Source organism: Salvelinus alpinus, chromosome 6 (assembly GCF_045679555.1).
Source record: "Salvelinus alpinus chromosome 6, SLU_Salpinus.1, whole genome shotgun sequence".
Taxonomy (NCBI): domain Eukaryota; kingdom Metazoa; phylum Chordata; class Actinopteri; order Salmoniformes; family Salmonidae; genus Salvelinus; species Salvelinus alpinus.
Window position 1 is genome coordinate 85,655,809 of NC_092091.1, and position 27,852 is coordinate 85,683,660.

At 45.1% G+C, this 27,852-nt stretch overlaps 2 protein-coding genes and 1 long non-coding RNA gene across 3 annotated transcripts in view; 1 reads left to right on the top strand and 2 right to left on the bottom strand.

Annotated features, from left to right (window-relative positions):
- The window catches only part of LOC139577939 (uncharacterized), an 86,319-nt gene extending 75,853 nt beyond the window's left edge, over nucleotides 1–10,466 (bottom strand). The window contains exon 1 of the mRNA XM_071405061.1: nucleotides 10,314–10,466. The gene's annotated coding sequence lies outside the window, so the exon portion shown is untranslated. The remainder of the gene's footprint in view (nucleotides 1–10,313) is intronic.
- The window catches only part of LOC139579781 (scavenger receptor cysteine-rich type 1 protein M130-like), a 524,366-nt gene extending 499,300 nt beyond the window's left edge, over nucleotides 1–25,066 (top strand). The window contains exons 8-9 of the mRNA XM_071408602.1: nucleotides 24,518–24,838; nucleotides 24,942–25,066. Coding sequence (XP_071264703.1) covers nucleotides 24,518–24,838; nucleotides 24,942–25,066 — 446 coding nt within the window. The remainder of the gene's footprint in view (nucleotides 1–24,517; nucleotides 24,839–24,941) is intronic.
- Nucleotides 12,627–14,553, bottom strand: LOC139577761 (uncharacterized). Its single transcript, XR_011675395.1, has 2 exons — nucleotides 14,191–14,553; nucleotides 12,627–14,115 (listed from the first exon to the last, which is right to left on the bottom strand). It is a non-coding gene; the product is annotated as an uncharacterized lncRNA (long non-coding RNA).
- Nucleotides 25,067–27,852: the final 2,786 nt, after the last annotated feature.

Here is a 27,852-nt window from a genome sequence, read left to right on the forward strand (position 1 = left end):
ACGTTCATGGAGGTCGACACACACACACACAGAGGTTCACAGAGTATTAAACTTGACAAACACGTGGCATCAAAATGGAGCGTCTCCTAAAAATAACATCCTCCATTAGTAATGATGGGAGGTCCTTTAGAATGAAGTATGGTGCTATTACTTCTGCTACACCAACTACCATGTTGTTACACACACACACACACACACACCGTACACACACACCGTACACACACACACACACACACACCATACACACACACACACACACACACACACACACACCGCACACACACACCGTACACACACACACCGTACACACACACACACACACACACTGTACACACACACACACACACACACACACACACACCGTACACACACACACACACCGTACACACACACACACACACACACCGCACACACACACCGTACACACACACCGTACACACACACACCGTACACACACACACACACACACACTGTACACACACACACACACACACACCGTACACACACACACCGCACACACACACACACACACACCGTACACACACACACACCGTACACACACACACACACACACCGTACACACACACACACACACCGTACACACGCAGGAAAACATGCACACATGCACACACACTGGTTGATGCTTATTTATAAAGCCCTCTTAGGCCTCACTCCCCCCTATCTGAGATATCTACTGCAGACCTCATCCTCCACGTACAACACCCGTTCTGCCAGTCTGTTAAAGGTCCCCAAAGCACACACATCCCTGGGTCACTCCTCTTTTCAGTTCGCTGCAGCTAGCGACTGGAATGAGCTGCAACAAACACTCAAACTGGACAGTTTTATCTCAATCTCTTAATTCAAAGACTCGATCATGGACACTCTTAGTGACAGTTGTGGCTGCTTCGCGTGATATATTGTTGTCTCTACCTTCTTGCCCTTTGTACCCTGTTTTGTGCTACTGCCATGTTGTGTTGCTACCATGTGGTTGTCATGTTGTGTTGCTACCATGTTGTTGTCATGTTGTGTTTCTACCATGTTGTTGTCATGTTGTGTTGCTACCATGCTGTTGTCATGTTGTGTTGCTACCATGTTGTTGTCATGTTGTGTTGCTACCATGTTGTTGTCATGTTGTGTTGCTACCATGTTGTTGTCATGTTGTGTTGCTACCATGTTGTTGTCATGTTGTGTTGCTACCATGTTGTTGTCATGTTGTGTTGCTACCATGTTGTTGTCATGTTGTGTTGCTACCATGTTGTGCTACTGCCATGTTGTGTTGCTACCATGTTGTTGTCATGTTGTGTTGCTACCATGTTGTTGTCATGTTTTGTTGCTACCATGTTGTTGTCATGTTGTGTTGCTACCATGTTGTTGTCATGTTGTGTTGCTACCATGTTGTTGTCATGTTGTGTTGCTACCATGCTGTTGTCATGTTGTGTTGCTACCATGCTGTTGTCATGTTCTGTTGCTACCATGTTGTTGTCATGTTCTGTTGCTACCATGCTGTTGTCATGTTCTGTTGCTACCATGTTGTTGTCATGTTGTGTTGCTACCATGCTGTTGTCATGTTCTGTTGCTACCATGTTGTTGTCATGTTCTGTTGCTACCATGCTGTTGTCATGTTGTGTTGCTACCATGTTGTTGTCATGTTGTGTTTCTACCATGATGTGCTGCTGCCATGTTGTGTTGCTACCATGTTGTGCTGCTGCCAGGTTGTGTTGCTACCATGTTGTTGTTATGTGGTGTTGTTGTCGTAGGTCTCTCTTTATGTGGTGTTGTCGTGTCTCTCTTGTTGTGATGTGTGTTTTGTTGTCACGTATTGCCCGGTAGTGCTGCTCACTCCGTTCACCAGCTCCAGATGTCTACGTCACCGGCCTTCTGGGCGTCACTGAGCTGTTTCATCACCCACACCTGGTTCCCATTCCCCCAGATTAGTAATTGTATAATTGTGCCCTCTGTTCACTATTCACTAGAGCCATGTTCCTCCTCCACGCACTCGCCCTGTGGTGCGTGTCCTTAGCCCGGTACCACCAGTTCCGGCACCACGCACCAGGCCTACTGTGCGCCTCAGCCGGCCAGTCTGCCGTCTGCCCAGCGCCGTCTGCACTGCCCGTCTGCCCAGCGCCGCCTGCACTGCCCGTTTGCCCAGCGCCGTCTGAGCCGCCCGTCTGTCCTGAGCCTTCAAAGCCGCCCGTCTGTCCTGAGCCTTCAGAGCCGTCCGTCAGTCAGGAGCCGCCAGAGCCGTCCGTCAGTCAGGAGCCGCCAGAGCCGTCCGTCAGCCAGGAGCCGCCAGAGCCGCCAGCCAGCCAGGAGCCGCCAGAACCGCCCGCCAGCCAGGAGCTGCCAGAGCCGTCAGCCAGCCATGACCTGCCAGAGCCGTCAGCCAGCCATGACCTGTCAGAGCCGTCAGCCAGCCATGACCTGCCAGAGCCGTCAGCCAGCCATGACCTGCCCGTCACTCAGTCCGGTGCTGCCCCTCAGTCCGGTGCTGCCCCTCGGTCCGGTGCTGCCCCTCGGTCCGGTGCTGCCCCTCGGTCCGGTGCTGCCCCTCGGTCCAGTGGGGTTAATTTGGAGGGTCACCATTATGAGGAGGCCACGGAAGCGGGGATTAACTATGGTGGGGTGGGGGCCACGTCCAGAGCCAGAGCCGCCACCGTGGACAGATGCCCACCCAGACCCTCCCCTATAGGTTCAGGTTTTGCGGCCGGAGTCCGCACTTTGGGGGGAGGTACTGTCACGTTCCTGACCTTATTTCCTTTGTTCTGTATTGTTTAGGTGGTCAGGACGTGAGCTGGGTGGGCATTCTATGTTATGTGTTTCTATGTTGGGTTCATTGTATTAGCCTGATATGGTTCTCAATCAGGGGCAGGTGTTTTACGTTTCCTCTGATTGAGAACCATATTAAGGTAGGCTGTTCTCACTGTTTGTTTGTGGATGATTGTTGCTGTGTCTGTGTTTGTTCGCCACACGGTACTGTTTCATTTCGTTCGTTCGTTTGTTCCTTCCTGTTCGTGCGTTCATTTTTATATGTTCTCAAGTTCAGGTCTGTTCACGTCGTTTATTGTTTTGTAGTTTGTTTAAGTGTTTTTCCGTCTTCGTTTACATAATAAATAAGTATGTATTCAAACCACGCTGCATATTGGTCCGATCCTTGCTCCTCCTCAGACGAGGAGGAAGACGAGCGATACAGGTTTAACCTCGCTCTTTTGTTTGGATTACATCCCTGTGTTTTTGTAAATGCGTTTGTTTTGGGCTTCTTCCCCGTGTCTTTCATGGCATGTTGTATTTTTGGGTGGAGTATTAAAACCCCTTATTCCGTGTTCCTGCTCTTGTCTCCAGTCATTATACAACATGATATTTGTCCTATATATTTTTTTATCCCAGCCCGCGTCCCTGCAGGAGGCCTTTTTGCCTTTTGATAGGCCATCATTGTAAATAACAATTTGTCCTTATCCGACTTGCCTAGTTAAATGAAGGTTAAATAAAATAAGAAATAAAAAATAAAAAACACGTACACACACAGAAACTAAACACACACACACAGAAACTAAACACACACACACAGAAACTAAACACACACACACAGAAACTAAACACACACACACAGAAACTAAACACACACACACAGAAACTAAACACAAAAACCGAAACTAACAACCGGCCTCACAACTGCAGACCACGTGTAACCATGTAACCATGTAACCATGTAACCATGCCAGCCCAGGACCTCCACATCCGGCTTCTTCCTCTCTGGGATCGTTTGAGACCAGCCACCAGGACAAAGAATAAAACTATGGGTTGGCACAAACAAAGAACCGACTTCAGTGTGCAAATGATCACCTTCGATGGCCACTGGCACGCTGGAGAAGTGTGAATCCCGGTTTTAACTGTTCCGGGCAGATGGCAGACGCATGTACGGTGTTGTGTAGGTGAGCGGTTGGCACTAATATATAGAGTGTCCCGTTGTGGCAGTGGGGTTATGGTATGGGCAGGCATAAACTACAGACAATGAACACAACTGCATTTTATCGATGGCAATTTGAATGCACAGAGACTCCATGACAACATCCTGAGGCCCGTTGTCGTGGCGTTCATCCGCCGCCATCATCTCATGTTTCTGCGTGATAACGCACGGCCCCATGTAGCAAGGATCTGTACACAATTTCTGGAAGCTGAAAACGTCCCAGTTCTTCCTTGGGTTGCATACTCACCAGACATGTCATCCATTGAGCATGTTTGGGATGCTCTGGACCGATGTGTACGACAGCGTGTTTAAATTCCAGCCAATATCTATCAACTTTGCACGGACAGCATTCCACAGGCCACAATCAACAGCCTGATCAACTCTATGTGAAGGAGATGTGTTGCGCTGCATGAGGCAAATGGTCACACCTGATACTGACTGGTTTTCTGATCCACGCCCCTACTTGGTGCTCCGGTACCACTTGCCGTGCGGTAGCAGAGACAACAGTCTATAACTTGGGTGGCTGGAGTCTTTGACCATTTTTAGGGCCTTCCACTGACACCGCCTGGTACAGAGGTCCTGGATGGCAGGAAGCTTGGCCCCAGTGATGTACTGGGCCGTACGCACTACCCTCTGTAGCGCCTTGCGCACGGATGATAAGCAGTTGCCATAACAGGCAACCAGTCAAAATGCTCTCAATGGTGCAGCTGTAGAACTTTGAGGACCTGAGGGCCCATGTCAAATCTTTTAAGGCTCCTGAGGGGGGAGAGGTGGTGTCGTGCCCTCTTCATGACTGTGTTGGTGTGTGTGGACCATGACAAATCTTTAGTGATGTGTAGGTCAGGAACTTGAAGGTCTCCAGTAAAACACTGTTATATGTATGTATGTATGTATGTATGTATGTATGTATGTATGTATGTATGTATGTATGTATGTATGTGTGTATGTGTGTGTGTGTGTTACAGCCCTGGCTCCTCAGTAGAGGAAATGTGATTCCCACTAAAAGCTACAATAAACGATCAGTCATGAATTGTTAAAACATTTTTTTTATAGAAACATACTGAGTCACTGGTTACCTCCCAAATGGCACCCTATATAGGGCACTACTTCTGACCAGGATTCATAGGGCTGTGGTCAGATATAGGGCACTACATCTAACCAGGATTCATAGGGCTGTGGTCAGATATAGGGCACTACATCTAACCAGGATTCATAGGGCTGTGGTCAGATATAGGGCACTACTTCTGACCAGGATTCATAGGGCTGTGGTCAGATATAGGGCACTACTTCTAACCAGGATTCATAGGGCTGTGGTCAGATATAGGGCACTACATCTAACCAGGATTCATAGGGCTGTGGTCAGATATAGGGCACTCCTTCTAACCAGGATTCATAGGGCTGTGGTCAGATATAGGGCACTCCTTCTAACCAGGATTCATAGGGCTGTGGTCAGATATAGGGCACTACTTCTAACCAGGATTCATAGGGCTGTGGTCAGATATAGGGCACTACATCTAACCAGGATTCATAGGGCTGTGGTCAGATATAGGGCACTCCTTCTAACCAGGATTCATAGGGCTGTGGTCAGATATAGGGCACTACTTCTAACCAGGATTCATAGGGCTGTGGTCAGATATAGGGCACTCCTTCTAACCAGGATTCATAGGGCTGTGGTCAGATATAGGGCACTCCTTCTAACCAGGATTCATAGGGCTGTGGTCAGATATAGGGCACTACTTCTAACCAGGATTCATAGGGCTGTGGTCAGATATAGGGCACTACATCTAACCAGGATTCATAGGGCTGTGGTCAGATATAGGGCACTACATCTAACCAGGATTCATAGGGCTGTGGTCAGATATAGGGCACTACTTCTAACCAGGATTCATAGGGCTGTGGTCAGATATAGGGCACTCCTTCTAACCAGGATTCATAGGGCTGTGGTCAGATATAGGGCACTCCTTCTAACCAGGATTCATAGGGCTGTGGTCAGATATAGGGCACTACTTCTAACCAGGATTCATAGGGCTGTGGTCAGATATAGGGCACTACATCTAACCAGGATTCATAGGGCTGTGGTCAGATATAGGGCACTACTTCTAACCAGGATTCATAGGGCTGTGGTCAGATATAGGGCACTACATCTAACCAGGATTCATAGGGCTGTGGTCAGATATAGGGCACTACTTCTGACCAGGATTCATAGGGCTGTGGTCAGATATAGGGCACTCCTTCTAACCAGGATTCATAGGGCTGTGGTCAGATATAGGGCACTACTTCTAACCAGGATTCATAGGGCTGTGGTCAGATATAGGGCACTACTTCTAACCAGGATTCATAGGGCTGTGGTCAGATATAGGGCACTCCTTCTAACCAGGATTCATAGGGCTGTGGTCAGATATAGGGCACTACATCTAACCAGGATTCATAGGGCTGTGGTCAGATAGAGGGCACTACATCTAACCAGGATTCATAGGGCTGTGGTCAGATATAGGGCACTCCTAACCAGGATTCATAGGGCTGTGGTCAGATATAGGGCACTCCTTCTAACCAGGATTCATAGGGCTGTGGTCAGATATAGGGCACTACTTCTAACCAGGATTCATAGGGCTGTGGTCAGATATAGGGCACTACATCTAACCAGGATTCATAGGGCTGTGGTCAGATATAGGGCACTCCTTCTAACCAGGATTCATAGGGCTGTGGTCAGATATAGGGCACTACTTCTAACCAGGATTCATAGGGCTGTGGTCAGATATAGGGCACTACATCTAACCAGGATTCATAGGGCTGTGGTCAGATATAGGGCACTACATCTAACCAGGATTCATAGGGCTGTGGTCAGATATAGGGCACTACTTCTAACCAGGATTCATAGGGCTGTGGTCAGATATAGGGCACTCCTTCTAACCAGGATTCATAGGGCTGTGGTCAGATATAGGGCACTCCTTCTAACCAGGATTCATAGGGCTGTGGTCAGATATAGGGCACTACTTCTAACCAGGATTCATAGGGCTGTGGTCAGATATAGGGCACTACATCTAACCAGGATTCATAGGGCTGTGGTCAGATATAGGGCACTACTTCTAACCAGGATTCATAGGGCTGTGGTCAGATATAGGGCACTACATCTAACCAGGATTCATAGGGCTGTGGTCAGATATAGGGCACTACATCTAACCAGGATTCATAGGGCTGTGGTCAGATATAGGGCACTACTTCTGACCAGGATTCATAGGGCTGTGGTCAGATATAGGGCACTACTTCTAACCAGGATTCATAGGGCTGTAGTCAGATATAGGGCACTACTTCTGACCAGGATTCATAGGGCTGTGGTCAGATATAGGGCACTCCTTCTAACCAGGATTCATAGGGCTGTGGTCAGATATAGGGCACTACATCTAACCAGGATTCATAGGGCTGTGGTCAGATATAGGGCACTACATCTAACCAGGATTCATAGGGCTGTGGTCAGATATAGGGCACTACTTCTGACCAGGATTCATAGGGCTGTGGTCAGATATAGGGCACTACATCTAACCAGGATTCATAGGGCTGTGGTCAGATATAGGGCACTACATCTAACCAGGATTCATAGGGCTGTGGTCAGATATAGGGCACTACATCTAACCAGGATTCATAGGGCTGTGGTCAGATATAGGGCACTACATCTAACCAGGATTCATAGGGCTGTGGTCAGATATAGGGCACTACTTCTGACCAGGATTCATAGGGCTGTGGTCAGATATAGGGCACTACATCTAACCAGGATTCATAGGGCTGTGGTCAGATATAGGGCACTCCTTCTAACCAGGATTCATAGGGCTGTGGTCAGATATAGTGCACTACATCTAACCAGGATTCATAGTGCTGTGGTCAGATATAGGGCACTACTTCTAACCAGGATTCATAGGGCTGTGGTCAGATATAGGGCACTACATCTAACCAGGATTCACAGGGCTGTGGTCAGATATAGGGCACTCCTTCTAACCAGGATTCATAGGGCTGTGGTCAGATATAGGGCACTACATCTAACCAGTATTCACAGGGCTGTGGTCAGATATAGGGCACTCCTTCTAACCAGGATTCATAGGGCTGTGGTCAGATATAGGGCACTACTTCTAACCAGGATTCATAGGGCTGTGGTCAGATATAGGGCACTACATCTAACCAGGATTCATAGGGCTGTGGTCAGATATAGGGCACTACATCTAACCAGGATTCATAGGGCTGTGGTCAGATATAGGGCACTACTTCTAACCAGGATTCATAGGGCTGTGGTCAGATATAGGGCACTCCTTCTAACCAGGATTCATAGGGCTGTGGTCAGATATAGGGCACTACATCTAACCAGGATTCACAGGGCTGTGGTCAGATATAGGGCACTACTTCTAACCAGGATTCATAGGGCTGTGGTCAGATATAGGGCACTACTTCTAACCAGGATTCATAGGGCTGTGGTCAGATATAGGGCACTACATCTAACCAGGATTCATAGGGCTGTGGTCAGATATAGGGCACTACATCTAACCAGGATTCATAGGGCTGTGGTCAGATATAGGGCACTACTTCTAACCAGGATTCATAGGGCTGTGGTCAGATATAGGGCACTCCTTCTAACCAGGATTCATAGGGCTGTGGTCAGATATAGGGCACTACTTCTAACCAGGATTCATAGGGCTGTGGTCAGATATAGGGCACTCCTTCTAACCAGGATTCATAGGGCTGTGGTCAGATATAGGGCACTACATCTAACCAGGATTCACAGGGCTGTGGTCAGATATAGGGCACTACTTCTAACCAGGATTCATAGGGCTGTGGTCAGATATAGGGCACTACTTTTAACCAGGATTCATAGGGCTGTGGTCAGATATAGGGCACTCCTTCTAACCAGGATTCATAGGGCTGTGGTCAGATATAGGGCACTACATCTAACCAGGATTCATAGGGCTGTGGTCAGATATAGGGCACTACATCTAACCAGGATTCATAGGGCTGTGGTCAGATATAGGGCACTACTTCTAACCAGGATTCATAGGGCTGTGGTCAGATATAGGGCACTACATCTAACCAGGATTCATAGGGCTGTGGACAGATATAGGGCACTAAGTAGTGAATAGTGTGCCATGTTTTTTTTTACTACACCTCTGGTCTATTCTGTCACTAACCAAAAGACTACACCGACCGACTGACCGACCGACAGAGACAGACAGACAGTCAGTCAGGCTTCACATAGACAAAGATGTGTAGCCACGTGATTTTCGGGAGTGACAACTTCTAAAGATTGGATGCCGGCGACGCCTTACTGGATTCTTGCAGCGGGGCAGGAGTCGTCTGTTGACGAGGGAGGCACGACGGGAAACACATTGTAGCTTAGTTTGTTTCATGTATCCTGTAGTTAGGCTATACACTGAGTGGACAAAACATTAAGAACACCTGCTCTTTCCATGACTTAGACTGACCAGGTGAATCCAGGTGAAAACTATGATCCCTTATTTATGTCACTTCCACTTCAATCAGTGTAGATGAAGGGGAGGAGACATGTTAAAGAAGGATTTTGAAGCCTTGAGACAATAGAGACATGGATTGTGTATGTGTGTCATTCAGAGGGTGAACGGGCAAGACATTAAATGTAAGTGACATTAAACAGGGTATGGTTGTAGGTGCCAGGCGCACCGGTTTGTGTCAAGACCTGCAACACTGCTGGGTTTTTCACGCTCAACTGTTTCCCGTGTGTATCAGAATGGACCACGCGAAGGACATCCAGCCAACTTGACACAACTGTGGGAAGCATCGTAGTCAACATGGGCCGGCATCCCTGTGGAACTGGACACAACTGTGGGAAGCATCGTAGTCAACATGGGCCGGCATCCCTGTGGAACGCTTTCGAGTCCATGCCCGGACGAATTTAGGCTGTTCTGAGGCTAGCCTGGCCTACTGGTGTGACAACTGGATAATGTCTTTGTTTATTCGTTTGCAAAGTTAAGAGAAACGCGTTTAGGACATGGAAATAGGCTAGCAGACCAGTCATTCGTGTTTATTATATGACCCAGCCCTGAATGACTATTTTGTCGTCACACTGAATGAATACGTTTCACGGTATGTTAGGCTGTAACATAATATGCACACTAGGCTACTTTTAGAGCCTAATATTCTAAACTATTGTCTGTCTCTCGATTGATCAGTCCGTGGATCCTTCCCGACCTCTCTTACCGATTACCGTTAACCCCTGTCTAATCCGGTATCTTGCGCTCAGGGCGGGCCGTCCCGACTCCCAACCGTTTTTGACAACACGGAATTTCCATTTCCACCACAAACCGAAACAGGGTAGAGAAAAATAAACACTCACCTCCGACATGGAAAGGGGCGTTCTTAGATCTCTAATCCATTCCGTTAATCCAGATACACCGAGACGGCAAGGTTTTCCAGTTCAAACGCGAGACGCTCCGGTGGAGTCTAGTCCCAAGGCAGGTGCGTGCACGGGATGCTGACGGTAAAAGCGCACGACATTAATCTTCACTCACTCAACAAGGCTACCTCCCTCCCTCTTTCTTTCTTTCTCTCTCTCTCTCTTTGTCTGTCTCTGTCTCTCTGTCTTTCTCTCACACGCACAATAGCAAACAAACAAACAGAAAGAGAAAAGATAAGACATCAATTTAGTTGCTCTAGTGTTGTCCGTGTGTGTGGTGATTGATGGTGATAGGTGGGTGTGCTGTGAGTGTAAATGCAGAGCCAACTACTCCATGTCTGGTCAGGGTCCAGCAGTCACCCACCAACCCTGGAGAGATACACTCACCCACCAACCCTGGAGAGATACAGTCACCCACCAACCCTGGAGAGATACAGTCACCCACCAACCCTGGAGAGATACAGTCACCCACCAACCCTGGAGAGATACAGTCACCCACCAACCCTGGAGAGATACAGTCACCCACCAACCCTGGAGAGATACAGTCACCCACCAACCCTGGAGAGATACAGGCTTTGCAGGATTTTGTTCCAGACCACCACTGAAACGCCTGAAGTCAAATTGTCTAATCATAAAGTGTTTGATGATATATTGATTGATAGGTATTGGTTGAAGTGGTGCTGGGCTGGGGAAACGTCTGCATACCTGGGCTGGAAAAACGTCTGCATACCTGGGCTGGGGAACGTCTGCATACCTGGGCTGGGGAAACGTCTGCATACCTGGGCTGGGGAAACGTCTGCATACCTGGGCTGGGGAAACGTCTGCATACCTGGGCTGGGGAAAACGTCTGCATACCTGGGCTGGGGAAACGTCTGCATACCTGGGTTGTGTCCCAATAATCTCTCCTATCTCCCAAAGTGTGCACTTGTTCACTTCCCTTCATGGACAGGATTTGACATGGAATTAATAAGTATGGAAACTAATTTTATAACCTATGCCTACTACAATCCAATGCTTTTACACTTTATGGAGTGTGGTGAACGAGTGCACACTTCGGGAAGCAGGAAAGACTTTTGGGACGCAATCCCCTGACCCAGGCACGAGGATCTCCAAATTGACCATTGTCAAAGGGCACCTATAAATTCTGTGGTGCTCTATTCTGGAATATTAACTGGCGTTTGTCGCCCCCATGTGGAAAGAACCTCATATATTCCTTCTCTCTATATTTCTGTGCAGTTTGTACCTCGCAGCACACCGTACAAATATTCAAAGTTAAACGCCTATATTACCGTTCTGCTAGCAACAGGATAATACGTTGGCAGCATAACAGCAGATTATTTTTATCTAAATAAAAATAATAATATTTAAAAATAATAATAATAATAAATAAAAATATATATATTTTTTTTCTTCTAAATAAGAGTCCCCCTGCAAAGACAAGCTCAATTTTGACAATATCGATTATTTTAGCACTGTAGTTCAGTACAACTGTTTTTCACAGCATTGCAACCACTTTAGAAACAAATAAATTGATAATTTGATATATTTTAATATTGTATTATTTATACCAGCATTTCTTTTGAAAGTTTCCAAACTAAATACTGGTATGTTGAAAGCTGTTGTGTAGGTCAGTGGTGTAGTGCTGCCTGGAGAAGTGGGTACACAGTACTCTAATTTAGTAAAACATTTTCCAAACGGCCCAGAGAAGGAAAGGCACCCTGTGTGAAAAGCATGAGAAACAGTGATATACACTCTGAATGACCTAAATTGATGAATCCCATATTGGTCTTTCACAGTCAGGCCAACCCAAACTGTACTGTTCAGTAGGATAATAGTAGACCAACCCAAGCTGTACTGTTCAGTAGGATAATAGTAGACCAACCCAAGCTGTACTGTTCAGTAGGATAATAGTAGACCAACCCAAGCTGTACTGTTCAGTAGGATAATAGTAGACCAACCCAAGCTGTACTGTTCAGTAGGATAATAGACCAACCCAAGCTGTACTGTTCAGTAGGATAATAGTAGACCAACCCAAGCTGTACTTTTCAGTAGGATAATAGTAGACCAACCCAAGCTGTACTGTTCAGTAGGATAATAGTAGACCAACCCAAGCTGTACTGTTCAGGAGGATAATAGTAGACCAACCCAAGCTGTACTGTTCAGTAGGATAATAGTATTACTATTATTGAAACAGAGAAACTGAGACAGAAATTCACAGGTTTCAAAATGTATCAATTTTTTTTCAGGCTTCTGTTCTCAAAATCTGACTATTTTTAAACAGAAAAACAATACAATTATATGTTCTAAGTACATAACAATGCTTAAACCACATCAGGAGACCACAATTGAGGTTTGGGAAAAATCTAAGAAATTTAGATTTTTGAGAGTAGTTCCCCTTTAATTCAAGTGTACAGGCACCTAGCACTATTGTTGGATTAGCAGTGTTTCTGTAGTACAGGCACCTAGCACTATTGCTGGATTAGCAGTGTTTCTGTAGTACTGGCACCTAGCACTATTGCTGGATTAGCAGTGTTTCTGTAGTACAGGCACCTAGCACTATTGTTGGATTAGCAGTGTTTCTGTAGTACAGGCACCTAGCACTATTGTTGGATTAGTAGTGTTTCTGTAGTACAGGCACCTAGCACTATTGGTTGGATTAGCAGTGTTTCTGTAGTACAGGCACCTAGCACTATTGTTGGATTAGCAGTGTTTCTGTAGTACAGGCACCTAGCACTATTGATGGATTAGCAGTGTTTATATAGTACAGGCACCTAGCACTATTGGTTGGATTAGCAGTGTTTCTGTAGTACAGACACCTAGCACTATTGTTGGATTAGCAGTGTTTCTGTAGTACAGGCACCTAGCACTATTGTTGGATTAGCAGTGTTTATATAGTACAGGCACCTAGCACTATTGTTGGATTAGCAGTGTTTATATAGTACAGGCACCTAGCACTATTGTTGGATTAGCAGTGTTTCTGTAGTACAGGCACCTAGCACTATTGTTGGATTAGCAGTGTTTATATAGTACAGGCACCTAGCACTATTGTTGGATTAGCAGTGTTTCTGTAGTACAGGCACCTAGCACTATTGTTGGATTAGCAGTGTTTCTGTAGTACAGGCACCTAGCACTATTGTTGGATTAGCAGTGTTTCTGTAGTACAGGCACCTAGCACTATTGTTGGATTAGCAGTGTTTCTGTAGTACAGGCACCTAGCACTATTGTTGGATTAGCAGTGTTTCTGTAGTACAGGCACCTGGTGTAACCAACTTCACATAGCCCCCCAGAAGAAAGGCACACGGACACCCACACTTCAGGTTGACTCAGTTTTTATCTGCAGTAAAATAAATCAAACAGTGATGACAGGCATTGACAGGACGGTCACAGCCACACGTTCACTGGTTAGGTAGGACACAAGATATCTTTATGATAATAGCAACAGTAGTGATACATGGTTAGGTAGGACACAAGATATCTGTTAGATAGGAGCAACAGTAGTGATACATGGTTAGGTAGGACACAAGATATCTGTTAGATAGGAGCAACAGTAGTGACACATGGTTAGGTAGGACACAATATATCTGTTAGGATAGGAGCAACAGTAACGTTATTGATACATACCCTCAAATGTAAATGTGAAGTTATATTAATCCATAAATACAGAGCACAAGTACAACCCTTTTAAATAAACCTTTAAAGGTAGTTAGAAAATAAACATTCACTTAATATTTCAATAAGTCACCTGCTAGTAAATCACCTGCTAGTAAATCACCTGCTAGTAAATCACCTGCTAGTAAATCACCTGCTAGTAAATCACCTGCTAGTAAATCACCTGCTGGCAATAGCTGGCGTGACATTGTAGTGCGGTGACCAACGGTGCTAGTTAGCTCGTCATTAACACGGCTAGCTAAGACAGCAAAAACTTGGTTAACTTGCTGAAATAGGTCTTCAATTCATGAACGGAAAAATAAATATGTACATAGTCACATTCGCTATTGCCTTTAGGATATATGAACCAGTTTTCCAAAAACACTATTGTGTTATACAGTTTTAAACAGTTTTTATGTACAGAGGAAGAGGACTCGAACCTGCCCTCGGAATATCTCTCAGACTGAGGAGCGGGCAGACCAACTTCCCAAATAGGGGAGAAGCACTCAAAACACACTAGTTGTTCTTTCAAAGAAAATAATACAAAATGGTAAGTCCGAAGACCTCTCGTATTACCAACCTTACTACAATGGCAGCAAATATTTTTATGAATTCAGTAACACATAATGAAAGGAAACTTTATTTACATCACCCCTTTTCCTGAGGTGAATGGTTTCACCCACTACTCTCCCGGAACTGAGGCTTTGAGATCTACAGTTTCACTTTGTTACACCTTTGATGAGCAAAATGTAATATTCATATGTCTAAACATACTGAATTACAGCATTTTACCGCCGCATCATACTGTGCTATGATTGGTTAAGACCACCCAGATGGTTAGGTCGTGGTCAGTTGATCATGGTTGGAGATACGTGAACATGCCAGTTGTAGCTAGCTAATAAAGAGCTACGTTAAGAAATATCCTGTAGTACTGCATTTTATTATTTTGTACAAAGCGTGCAAAACATGACAGGTGACTTCATATACATTATAGCAGGGGGTCGGCAACGTTTTTCAATTTACAAATGATCCTCCCATTTCTAAAGATCTGCGTGCCTGTATAACGCCCCACCCAGCAGACTGTCGACCAATCACGTTCACGTTGTCATGCCGCGTCACGCGGTTGCTAAACCAATCGTAACGTAATCCATTCTCAGTCAGTGTACTTCATGTCGAGAAACTGCCTATTTTCATCAAAAGTACGTACTGTCACGATCCCAAAGCTATACGATACTACAGATAGCAAGTTAATTATCTCACATCTCCGAAAATATCTGTAATGTTGTACTTCTTTTTGACAAAATTCATGCTAATATTGTGTTTTTGATCTAGAGCCCAATAGACTCCCATTCAATCCTGGAAAGAGCCTCTCCTTGTCCCAGGATCACCCAGAATGCACCGCGCCGCCTATTGAAGTAGCAAGGGCACCGTTTCCCATCTCCGCAAAATTATTTCTGAAGTTGTGAATGTTAGATTCCACTCTGTGAGACACATCGATCTGCAGGTTGAATATGGTGAGATTGTAGACTCCTAAATTGATAGTGCAGTTTGTTTAGGTGATTTAACAGCTAGTTAGCTACTTCGCATGCTGATATTGTCTTTGGTATTATTGTGTGTAGATACGTTTAGCTACCAGCCAGCCCATACAGAGAGCATTGCATTGTGGATTTTGTAGTCGACTTGAGCTGCAACAGATTTCCACAACGATGTTCCATCTTGTTACCAACCTTATTATTAGGGATGCACCGATATTACATTTTTGGCCAATTCCGAAATCCAATATTTTCCTTGCCAAAAAGAAACGATACCGATAACCGATATAAAACATTTTGCGGTCTTTTAAGCATTCTAGTACAGTTAAATAGTTAATGTCTGGGGGCATTTTTGTTAGTTTTTGCTGTTCTCCAAATAGTATTTAAGAGTTTATAGGACAGTAAATTAGCTTCAACTGGTGGGGGGATTCTACACACCCCATTTAGCCATACCCTAGGTTTAGCTGTATTTCTACACACCCCATTTAGCCATACCCTAGGTTTAGCTGTATTTCTACACACCCCATTTAGCCATACCCTAGGTTTAGCTGTATTTATACACACCCCATTTAGCCATACCCTAGGTTTAGCTGTATTTCCACACACCCCATTTAGCCATACCCTAGGTTTAGCTGTATTTCTACACACCCCATTTAGCCATACCCTAGGTTTAGCTGTATTTCTACACATCCCATTTAGCCATACCCTAGGTTTAGCTGTATTTCTACACACCCAAACTACTTGATGTGTCTATGGGACAGAGGAGGAGGGGAGGGGAGATGGAGAGAGAGGGAGATGTCAACAGAGATGGGGCTGACAGACTAACATGCAGTCAACTCAATATCTTTTCATTACTGACTTCTCACCAGTGATGTCATCACAACCAGTAACCTTTTCCACTCTTCCACTCTTGGTCCGGCTCAGCTTGACCCTGACCTTTGAATTTCATTATTTAAAAAACAGACAGAAGCAAATGTATTAAATTAGATCCACCACATGTTTCAATCAGACCACCATAGTCCCTGTGTCCAAGAACACCAAGGTAACCTGCCTAAATGACTACCGACCCGTAGTACTCACGTCTGTAGCCATGAAGTGATTTAAAAGGCTGGTCATGGCTCACATCAACACCATCATCCCAGAAACCCTAGACCCACTCCAATTTCCATACCGTCCCAACAGATCCACAGATGATGCAATCTCTATTGAACTCCACACTGTCCTTTCCCACCTGGACAAAAGGAACACCTATGTGAGAATGCTGTTCATTGACTACAGCTCAGCGTTCAACACCATAGTGCCCTCAAAGCTCATCACTAAGCTAAGGACCCTGGGACTGAACACCTCCCTCTGCAACTGGATCCTGGACTTCCTGACGGGCCGCCACCAGGTGGTAAGGTTAGGTAACAACACATCCGCCACGCTGATCCTCAACACGGGGGCCCCTGTGTGCTCAGTCCCCTCCTGTACTCCCTGTTCACTCATGACTGCACGCCGAGGCATGACTCCAACACCATTAAGTTTGCCGATGACACAACAGTGGTAGGCCTGATCACTGACAACAGTGCGACAGCCTTTAGGGAGGAGGTCAGAGACCTGGCCGTGTGTGACAACAATCTCTCCCTCAACGTGATCAAGACAAAGGAGATGATTGTGAAAGACAGGAAAAGGAGGACCGAACACGTCCCCATTCTCATCAACGGGGCTGTAGTGGAGCAGGTTGAGAGCTTCAAGTTCCTTGGTGTCCACATCACCAACATCCTAACATGGTCCAAACACACGAAGACAGTCGTGAAGAAGGCCCGACAAAAAAAGACTGAAAAGATTTGGCATGGGTCCTCAGATCCTCAAAAGGTTCTACAGCTGCACCATCGAGAGCATCCTGACGGGTTGCATCACTGCCTGGTATGGCAACTGATCGACCTCTGACCGCATGACACTATAGAGGGTAGTGCGTATGACCCAGTACATCACTGGGTCAAGCTTCCTGCCATCCAGGACCTCTATACCAGGCAGTGTCAGAGGAAAGCCATAAAAATGGTCAAAGACTCTAGTCACCCTAGTCATAGACTGTTCTCTCTTCTACCGCACGGCAAGCGGTTCCGGAGCACCAAGTCTAGGTCCAAGAGGCTTCTAAACATCTTCTACACCCAAGCCATAAGACTCCTGAACATCTAATCAAATGGCTACCCAGACTATTTGCATTGTCCCCCCCTTCGCCTACGCTGCTTACATTTGTTTTCAAAGTATTTTGGGGTCCTTGTTATCTGAGGGAAATCTGTGTCTCTTATATCGTTGTACATTTGGCAGGAGGTTAGAAAGTACAGCTCAGTTTCCACCTCATTTTGTGGCAGTGGGCACATAGCCTGTCTTCTCTCTGCCTGTTTCAATCCTTTCTCAATAGCAAGGCTCACTTCATTTGTATATTGTACATTTTTTCCCCAGTTTTCTATCAGATAGTCTGTCACCATGTAATGTCTGTTTAGGGCCAAATAGTCTTGGGATTGTTATATTTTGGGGGAAAATAATTTATTGTATCTGGGAGATGTAAGAAAGATCAGGAAACTCATATTAATATTTTACATGTATTTCACCCCTTATTTTTTACACTAAACTATCTTCATGTATACTTCCATAAATGTGTTAAACTGGTACCGGGAGACCTTCAGACGAGTCATGTAAAGCTTGTGGGCGTCCTAGATCAATACAACCTGTACGTGTTCCTGAGAGACTCACCTTTCCATAGTAGGGTCATGTTAGTGTGTCCTAGATCAATACAATCTGTACGTGTTCCTGAGAGACTCACCTTTCCATAGTGGGGTCATGTTAGTGTGTCCTAGATCAATACAACCTGTACGTGTTCCTGAGAGACTCACCTTTCCATAGTGGGGTCATGTTAGTGTGTCCTAGATCAATACAACCTGTACGTGTTCCTGAGAGACTCACCTTTCCATAGTGGGGTCATGTTAGTGTGTAGTCCAAACGGATCTGACACTACAGACAGAAGTTGGCAGATGGACTGTACGACTTCAGACGATGCTTATGGGGTCGTAGAGCAGAACGGAGAACATCATCGTGTTCCTGAGAGTCTCATCTTTCCACAGTTTGCAACAAAAAAAAAGTCACTGTTGCCTATTAGATCAATATCAGTGTGAACACGTCTGATTGGACTAGATCCATGTTGAGGTGAGACACGTCTGATTGGACTAGATCCATGTTGAGGTGAGACACCTCTGATTGGACTAGATCCATGTTGAGGTGAGACACGTCTGATTGGACTAGATCCATGTTGAGGTGAGACACGTCTGATTGGACTAGATCCATGTTGAGGTGAGACACGTCTGATTGGACTAGATCCATGTTGAGGTGAGACACGTCTGATTGGACTAGATTCATGTTGCGGTGAGACACGTCTGATTGGACTAGATCCATGTTGAGGTGAGACGTCTGATTGGACTAGATCCATGTTGAGGTGAGACACGTCTGATTGGACTAGATCCATGTTGAGGTGAGACACGTCTGATTGGACTAGATCCATGTTGAGGTGAGACACGTCTGATTGGACTAGATCCATGTTGAGGTGAAACACGTCTGATTGGACTAGATCCATGTTGAGGTGAGACACGTCTGATTGGACTAGATCCATGTTGAGGTGAGACACGTCTGATTGGACTAGATACATGTTGAGGTGAGACACGTCTGATTGGACTAGATCCATGTTGAGGTGAGACACGTCTGATTGGACTAGATCCATGTTGAGGTGAGACATGTCTGATTGGACTAGATCCATGTTGAGGTGAGACACGTCTGATTGGACTAGATCCATGTTGAGGTGAGACACGTCTGATTGGACTAGATCCATGTTGAGGTGAGGCCATTCCATGTCTTTATTGGTTTGTATGAGAAGGCAGTTTGGGAGAAGGTGGTGGACCGTTTGAAGATTCTACAGTTCCCCTGGTGGAGGTTCTTGGAACAACGCTATTTAAGTCTGAGGTTGAAGAAAACACAACATAACAGCACCACATTTGGTTATCTTGAATACCAGGCAGATGTTGGAGTACAGAATGAAATGGAGAGAAGAGGGGTGAGGGGAGGTGAGGGGAGTAGAAGAGAGGGGGAGGAGAATGGCAGAAGAGGAGAGGAGAAGATTGGGGAAGAAGAGGAAAGGGAGAGGAGAGGGGGGTGGAGAAGGGAGGGGCAGAAGAGGGGGAAAGGATGAGAAGAGAGGGGGAGGAGAATAAAAGGAGAGAAATGGTGAGGGAGGAAGAGAAGAGGAGAGGGGGAGAAGATGAGAAGAGATGGGGAGAAAAGGAGAAGACAGTGGGAAGAGAAGAGAGGGTGGAGAGGAGTAGACGAGAAGGGCAGAAGAGGGGGAGAAGAGGCGAAGGTGAGAAGAGGAGAAGAGAGGGTGAGAAGAGGAGAAGAGAGGGTGAGAAGAGGAGACGAGAGGGGCAGAAGAGTAGAGGAGAGGGGGAGAAGAGGAAAGGGAGAGAGGGGGAGGGAGAGAAGAGGAGTTGGGGGATTATGAAATTTGACCATCTGACTTGGAAAGGTGGCATCCTATGATGGTGCCATGTTGAAAGTCAGTGAGCGCTTCATTAAAGACATTCTACTGAAATTGTTTGTCTATGGAGATTGCATGGCTGAGTGCTTGATTTTATACATCTGTCAGAAGGGATGTGGCTGAAATAGAATCCACTAATTTGAAGGGGTGTCCACATACTTTTGTATATATAGTGTATGTACACATGGGTGTTGTTGCACCATACCAACGATAAGCCTGTCTTCCCATCACATCATGAAAGGTCATGTTGATGTTCATTTAACCTCTGTCTCTCTCTTCCTCTGACTCCTCCCTTTCTCCTCTGTCTCTCTTTCTCCTCAGATCTCCAGGCTCAAAGCGTCAGTCCACCAGGTAGGTAGAGTATAAATCTACAGTGATTATAGCAGTTCAATATTAGTCAACTTTATTATCCCACATGGAGAAATTCATGTGTCCATACAAACCATTCTAAAACCCAATAACAAGTAGTGTTTTATGGAACTACTAATACTTGTCAACCACAAAGCATTACTGCTGTTAGAATAACAGAATCACTGTCATCATCTGTCCTCACCACTGTGTTTTCCTCTCTGCTGTTTACAGCTGAAACTCAGTCAGACTGGTGAATGGGACCACTTCCTGTTCTGGGACAGTGGAAGTCTTCTACAGAGGAGAGTGGTTGGGTCTATGTTCTAGGTGGTGGGGCATGAAAGAGACCAAGATTTTGTGTAGAGAGCTGGACTGTGGGAATCCTGTAGCTGAATCTAGAGGACCTCTGTTTGAAGATGGAAGAAGAGGAGTCAGACTATTGAGATGTAGGGGACATGAGTCTTCTATTAGACAGTGTAACATCAGAGAAGGAGGACGTGGTGACTGTGATGGTGGATATTATCTTCATGTGATCTGTTCAGGTAAGAGACTGGTCATATTGAGAGATTTATTTGTACATTATACAATATTACAATGTATCATGTTTTATGTGTTTTTTATTTATTTCATTTAAATAGAGGGAGAGATGTCAGATGTATTTAAACATTATATTTGTGTTTGTCATATTGGTTTATGGGAGATGTTCATGGGCAGATCATTGTAGTTCAGATGGTACTGAAGTGAAGCTGCCTGATGGATGTCCAGCTGTTTATTTTCTATAAAGTGAAGTGAACTTATTCCTGTCTCCTGCCTGCATTATTCCCAACCCGATCCTGAGTGACTAAGAACCCATTTCTACCTCTTACAGTATCAAACATAGCAAACTACAATCTTTTATCCAACATATTTGTGTTTAGTACTTGACAGTGTCATCAACAAAACTGATTGAATGTTCAACCAACTCTTTTTCTCCAGAGTCTGTGCGGCTTGTGGATGGAGCTGGTCTCTGCTCTGGGAGAGTAGAGGTGAAGTCCAATCAGTCCTGGGCCTCAGTGTGTGAAGCTGACTTTGACCGGCAGGATGCAGAGGTAGTCTGTAAGGATGTTGGCTGTGGGGCTCCTGCAGCTCTACAGGGGGGGCTCTATGGAGGAGGTGAGGGTCAGACCTGGGATAAAGAGTTCCAGTGTAAAAGCAATGAGTCCCTTCTCCTGGACTGTGACACCTCAGACAGAGAAAACAACACCTGCCTACCTGGTAATGCTGTTGGACTCACCTGCTCAGGTAAGAAACAGTTTGTCACTCAACATTGTTTCTCACCTGGAGTGAAGAATATGAGAAACAATATAGGTGTGTTTTAGTGAGAAAATAGTAAGATTACTGTCTCTCTCTTTTCTTTTCTCAGAGCCTGATGATGTGAGGCTGGTGGGAGGAGGCAGTCGCTGTGCTGGTAGAGTCGAGAGGAACGACCAGGGAGAGTGGAGGATTGTGGGAACTCTATACAAGAAACACGAGAGTGTAGCTGCAGTAGTGTGTAGACAGCTGGGTTGTGGCTCCACTGTTTCAGTACTTCCTGGAAACACCACTGAAGGGTTTTTATTGTACTGTTCTGGGTCTGAGTCTTCACTGAGGGAGTGTTACAGAAGCTATGATCTCCTTCCTGTATTCACAGTGATCTGCTCAGGTAATAACAAGATACACCATATGGCCAAAAGTATGTGGACATTAGTGGATTCGGATATTTCAGCCTCACCTGTTGCTGCCAGGTGTATAAAATCGAGTAGACAGCCATGCAATCTCCATAGCCAAACATTGGCAGTAAAATGTCCTTACTGAAGATATCAGTGACTTAAAGTGGCACTTCTAGGAGCAACAACGGCTCAGCCGTGAAGTGGTAGACAACACAAGCTGACAGAACGGACCGCCGAGTGTTGAACCACGTAGAGCGTAAAAATAATCCTGTGTTGTAAAACTCACTGCTGAGTTCCACATACACTGCTCAAAAAAATAAAGGGAACACTTAAACAACACAATGTAACTCCAAGTCAATCACACTTCTGTGAAATCAAACTGTCCACTTAGGAAGCAACACTGATTGACAATAAATTTCACATGCTGTTGTGCAAATGGAATAGACAAAAGGTGGAAATTATAGGCAATTAGCAAGACACCCCCAAAAAAGGAGTGATTCTGCAGGTGGTGACCACAGACCACTTCTCAGTTCCTATGCTTCCTGGCTGATGTTTTGGTCACTTTTGAATGCTGGCGGTGCTCTCACTCTAGTGGTAGCATGAGACGGAGTCTACAACCCACACAAGTGGCTCAGGTAGTGCAGTTCATCCAGGATGGCACATCAATGCGAGCTGTGGCAAAAAGGTTTGCTGTGTCTGTCAGCGTAGTGTCCAGAGCATGGAGGCGCTACCAGGAGACAGGCCAGTACATCAGGAGACGTGGAGGAGGCCGTAGGAGGGCAACAACCCAGCAGCAGGACCGCTAACTCCGCCTTTGTGCAAGGAGGTGCACTGCCAGAGCCCTGCAAAATGACCTCCAGCAGGCCACAAATGTGCATGTGTCAGCATATGGTCTCACAAGGAGTCTGAGGATCTCATCTCGCAGTCAGGCTACCTCTGGCGAGCACATGGAGGGCTGTGCGGCCCCACAAAGAAATGCCACCCCACACCATGACTGACCCATCGCCAAACCGGTCATGCTGGAGGATGTTGCAGGCGGCAGAACGTTCTCCACGGCGTCTCCAGACTCTGTCACGTCTGTCACATGTGCTCAGTGTGAACCTGCTTTCATCTGTGAAGAGCACAGGGCGCCAGTGGCGAATTTGCCAATCTTGGTGTTCTCTGGCAAATGCCAAACGTCCTGCACGGTGTTGGGCTGTAAGCACAACCCCCACCTGTGGATGTCGGGCCCTCATACCACCCTCATGGAGTCTGTTTCTGACCGTTTGAGCAGACACATGCACATTTGTGGCCTGCTGGAGGTCATTTTGCAGGGCGCTGGGAGTGCACCTCCTTGCACAAAGGCGGAGGTAGCGGTCCTGCTGCTGGGTTGTTGCCCTCCTACGGCCTCCTCCACGTCTCCTGATGTACTGGCCTTTCTCCTGGTAGCGCCTCCATGCTCTGGACACTACGCTGACAGACACAGCAAACCTTTTTGCCACAGCTCGCATTGATGTGCCATCCTGGATGAACTGCACTACCTGAGCCACTTGTGTGGGTTGTAGACTCCGTCTCATGCTACCACTAGAGTGAGAGCCCCGCCAGCATTCAAAAGTGACCAAAACATCAGCCAGGAAGCATAGGAACTGAGAAGTGGTCTGTGGTCACCACCTGCAGAATCACTCCTTTTTTTGGGGGTGTCTTGCTAATTGCCTATAATTTCCACCTTTTGTCTATTCCATTTGCACAACAGCATGTGAAATTTATTGTCAATCAGTGTTGCTTCCTAAGTGGACAGTTTGATTTCACAGAAGTGTGATTGACTTGGAGTTACATTGTGTTGTTTAAGTGTTCCCTTTATTTTTTTGAGCAGTGTACTTTTGTCCATGTATTATATCTCCTTCCTGGACTCACAGTGATCTGCTCAGGAAATATCAACATATTATAATTATTTTCAACTGATTTCCTTCATTCATACAACTTCCTCTGCACATCTCATGATGACTGTTTAACTTGTCAGTCTGCTTTGCTAAATAGATCACTCAGTCAAGTAGGAATCAAATACAACTTAAATATCCCAGAATGCTTTTGTATGTGAGTGTTATCTCAGTGAACGTCTCTACTCACTACCACTGTCACATGTCATGTTATTGTCATATCTAAATGAGGAAAGTAGTTGAGGAGCTACGTTTTCTTTTTCTCTCCTCTTGTTCCAGATGTCCTGTTTAAGCCTGATATCAACATATGTTGTCTCAGTGACTGTAGGCCCACTACTCATGTTGCCCTGTGAGGGAGGGTGGCTAGCACTGTTACATGCTGATGTTATTGTCATATCTATAGGAAACTAGTTGAAGAGGTTTTTCTTCTTCTCTTTTATTGTTACAGATCTCCTGGTCCAGCCTGATATCTCCCTGACTGACTCAATGGGAGGGGTCTCCAGGGGCCACCAGGGGCCCGAGATGTTATGGGGCCACAGCTTCACCATCACCTGCTCCACTCAGCCACAGTACCCAGGAGGCTCCTTCCTCCTCACGTTCACCGGCTCCAACAGAACCCAGACCCAGCCAGCTGTCAATCACTCTGCTGCATTCCTCTTCCCTGCTGCAGATGACTCCCACCAAGGGAACTACAGCTGTGTTTATGACAATTATGTTTTCTCTCATAACTTCTCCTCTGAGAGTGAGCTCCTCTCCCTCACCATCACAGGTAACTGAACATGAACCAGACTTATAACTTTGTCATTGACAGATTTCCCACAGATCTATGTGATGATGATCAGTCCCCTCATCAAAGGTGTTTCTGTTTGCAGCCTCTCCTCTGCCAGCCTTCATCATCAGACACGTTGTAGTGCTGCTGCTCCTACTGACAGCCATCACCACCTCCTACCTGTACTACAAGGTAAAGACATTTACTCAGACGTTACAAGTCATTTAAACTAGAGGGAGAGGGTGAGAGGGAGAGAGAGAGAATGGAGATACTAGAGAGTAAATGTCTGACTGTTGGTGCTGTGTCTCCCTAGCCCACCAGGATGCAGAAGAGAGTGAACAGGGTGAGCTGCATGGATCTTGATGTCAATGCCATGGAGATGGTCTCTCTGAGCTCCAGAGCTGAAGCTGGACCGGGAGAGGAGAGAGCAGCCCAGGGGACGGAGTAGGAGAAGAATGAAGCTGACCCTACATGCTGATCTTAGGTCAGTTTTGTGTTTTAAATCGATGGTCAGCAGTGGACTGGTGTTTAAAATGTGGTGACAAACCTGAAGTGGTTCTAATTTTAATAACAAGTTCAGAATTAGTTTATCTTTCTAGAACCTTGGAAGAAATCTAAAAGGAGTGACTGCAACCACCATTATTCCTTTTAGTTTGGTTTTTACCACCAGGGTAACATGGGGTTCTGGGTAACATGGGGTTCTGGGTAACATGGGGTTCTGGGTAACATGGGGTTCTGGGTAACATGGGGTTCTGGGTAACATGGGGTTCTGGGTAACATGGGGTTCTGGGTAACATGGGGTTCTGGGTAACATGGGGTTCTGGGTAACATGGGGTTCTGGGTATTATGGGGTTCTGGGTATTATGGGGTTCTGGGTAACATGGGGTTTTTGTTATTTTAAGAGAGTAGCTCAATTACGTCTGTTTTTTGTTCCAGAATGTTTTGATTTTACTTTTCTCTTAGAGTCTTTATCTTATTTAGTGTCTCAGATTCTTTATCTTATTTAGTGTCTCTTAGATTCTTTATCTTATTTAGTGTCTCTTAGATTCTTTATCTTATTTAGTGTCTCTTAGATTCTTTATCTTATTTAGTGTCTCTTAGATTCTTTATCTTGAAGTGTCTCCATTATTAGTTCATGTATTATTATAATCATCTGTTCATTCTTTGTATTTTGAAACATTTTTTAATAAAGGGGTTTGTTGTTGTTGTTTACCTCTCATGATGTTATTGATTATAAATGTTATGATATTGATTATTGATTATGATGTAGATTTACATTTACATTAAGTCATTTAGCAGACGCTCTTATCCAGAGCGACTTACAAATTGGATTATTGTTATGATGTTGTTAGTAGTATATAGATAATGATGTTATTGATTATAAATGTTATGATATAGTTTATGATGTAGATTATTGTTATGATGTTGCTCTCTAAACTGCCATGTAATCAACTGAATGCTTTTAATAAAATTACAGGCTGTCAGTCTTGTGTGATTTAATTATTAGACAGACTACAACATGCAGTATGAATTAACTGAGATCAGTCTTGTGTGATTCCCCTCTTGGACAGACTACAACATACAGTATGAATTAACTGAGATCAGTCTGTGTGATTCCCCTCTTGGACAGACTACAACATACAGTATGAATTAACTGAGATCAGTCTGTGTGATTCCCCTCTTGGACAGACTACAACATGCAGTATGAATTAACTGAGATCAGTCTGTGTGATTTCCCTCTTGGACAGACTACAACATACAGTATGAATTAACTGAGGTCAGTCTGTGTGATTCCCCTCTTGGACAGACTACAACATGGTTAGATAGGACACAAGATATCTGTTAGATAGGAGCAACAGTAGTGATACATGGTTAGATAGGAGCAACAGTAGTGATACATGGTTAGATAGGAGCAACAGTAGTGATACATGGTTAGGTAGGACACAAGATATCTGTTAGATAGGAGCAACAGTAGTGATACATGGTTAGGTAGGACACAAGATATCTGTTAGATAGGAGCAACAGTAGTGATACATGGTTAGGTAGGACACAAGATATCTGTTAGATAGGAGCAACAGTAGTGACACATGGTTAGGTAGGACACAAGATATCTGTTAGATAGGAGCAACAGTAACGTTATTGATACATACCCTCAATGTGAAGTGATATTAATCCATAAATACAGAGCACAAGTACAACCCTTTTATATAAACGTTTAAAGGTAGTTAGAAAATAAACATTCACTTAATATTTCAATAAGTCACCTGCTAGTAAATCACCTGCTGGCAATAGCTGGCGTGACATTGTAGTGCAGAGACCAACGGTGCTAGTTAGCTCGTCATTAACACGGCTAGCTAAGACAGCAACAACTTGGTTAACTGGCTGAAATAGGTCTTCAATTCATGAACGGCAAAATAAATATATACATAGTCACATTCGCTATTGACTTTAGGATATATGAACCAGTTTTCCAAAACCACTATTGTGTTATACAGTTTTAAACAGTTTTTATGTACAGAGGAAGAGGACTCGAACCTGCTCTCAGAATATCTCTCAGACTGAGGAGCGGGCAGACCAACTTCCCAAATAGGGGAGAAGCACTCAAAACACACTAGTTGTTCTTTCAAAGAAAATAATACAAAAATGGTAAGTCCGAAGACCTCTCGTATTACCAACCTTACTACAATGGCAGCAAATATTTTTATGAATTCAGTAACACATAATGAAAGGAAACTTTATTTACATCACCCCTTTTCCTGAGGTGAATGGTTTCACCCACTACTCTCCCGGAACTGAGGCTTTGAGATCTACAGTTTCACTTTGTTACACCTTTGATGAGCAAAATGTAATATTCATATGTCTAAACATACTGAATTGTAATTGGATGCATTTTACCGCTGTATCATACTGTGCTATGATTGGTTAAGACCACCCAGATGGTTAGGTCATGGCAGTAGCGTGCCGTGGGCCTGGGGCCTGGGCCTTCAGTGAGGTCCTACACAGTCCCACCCGAA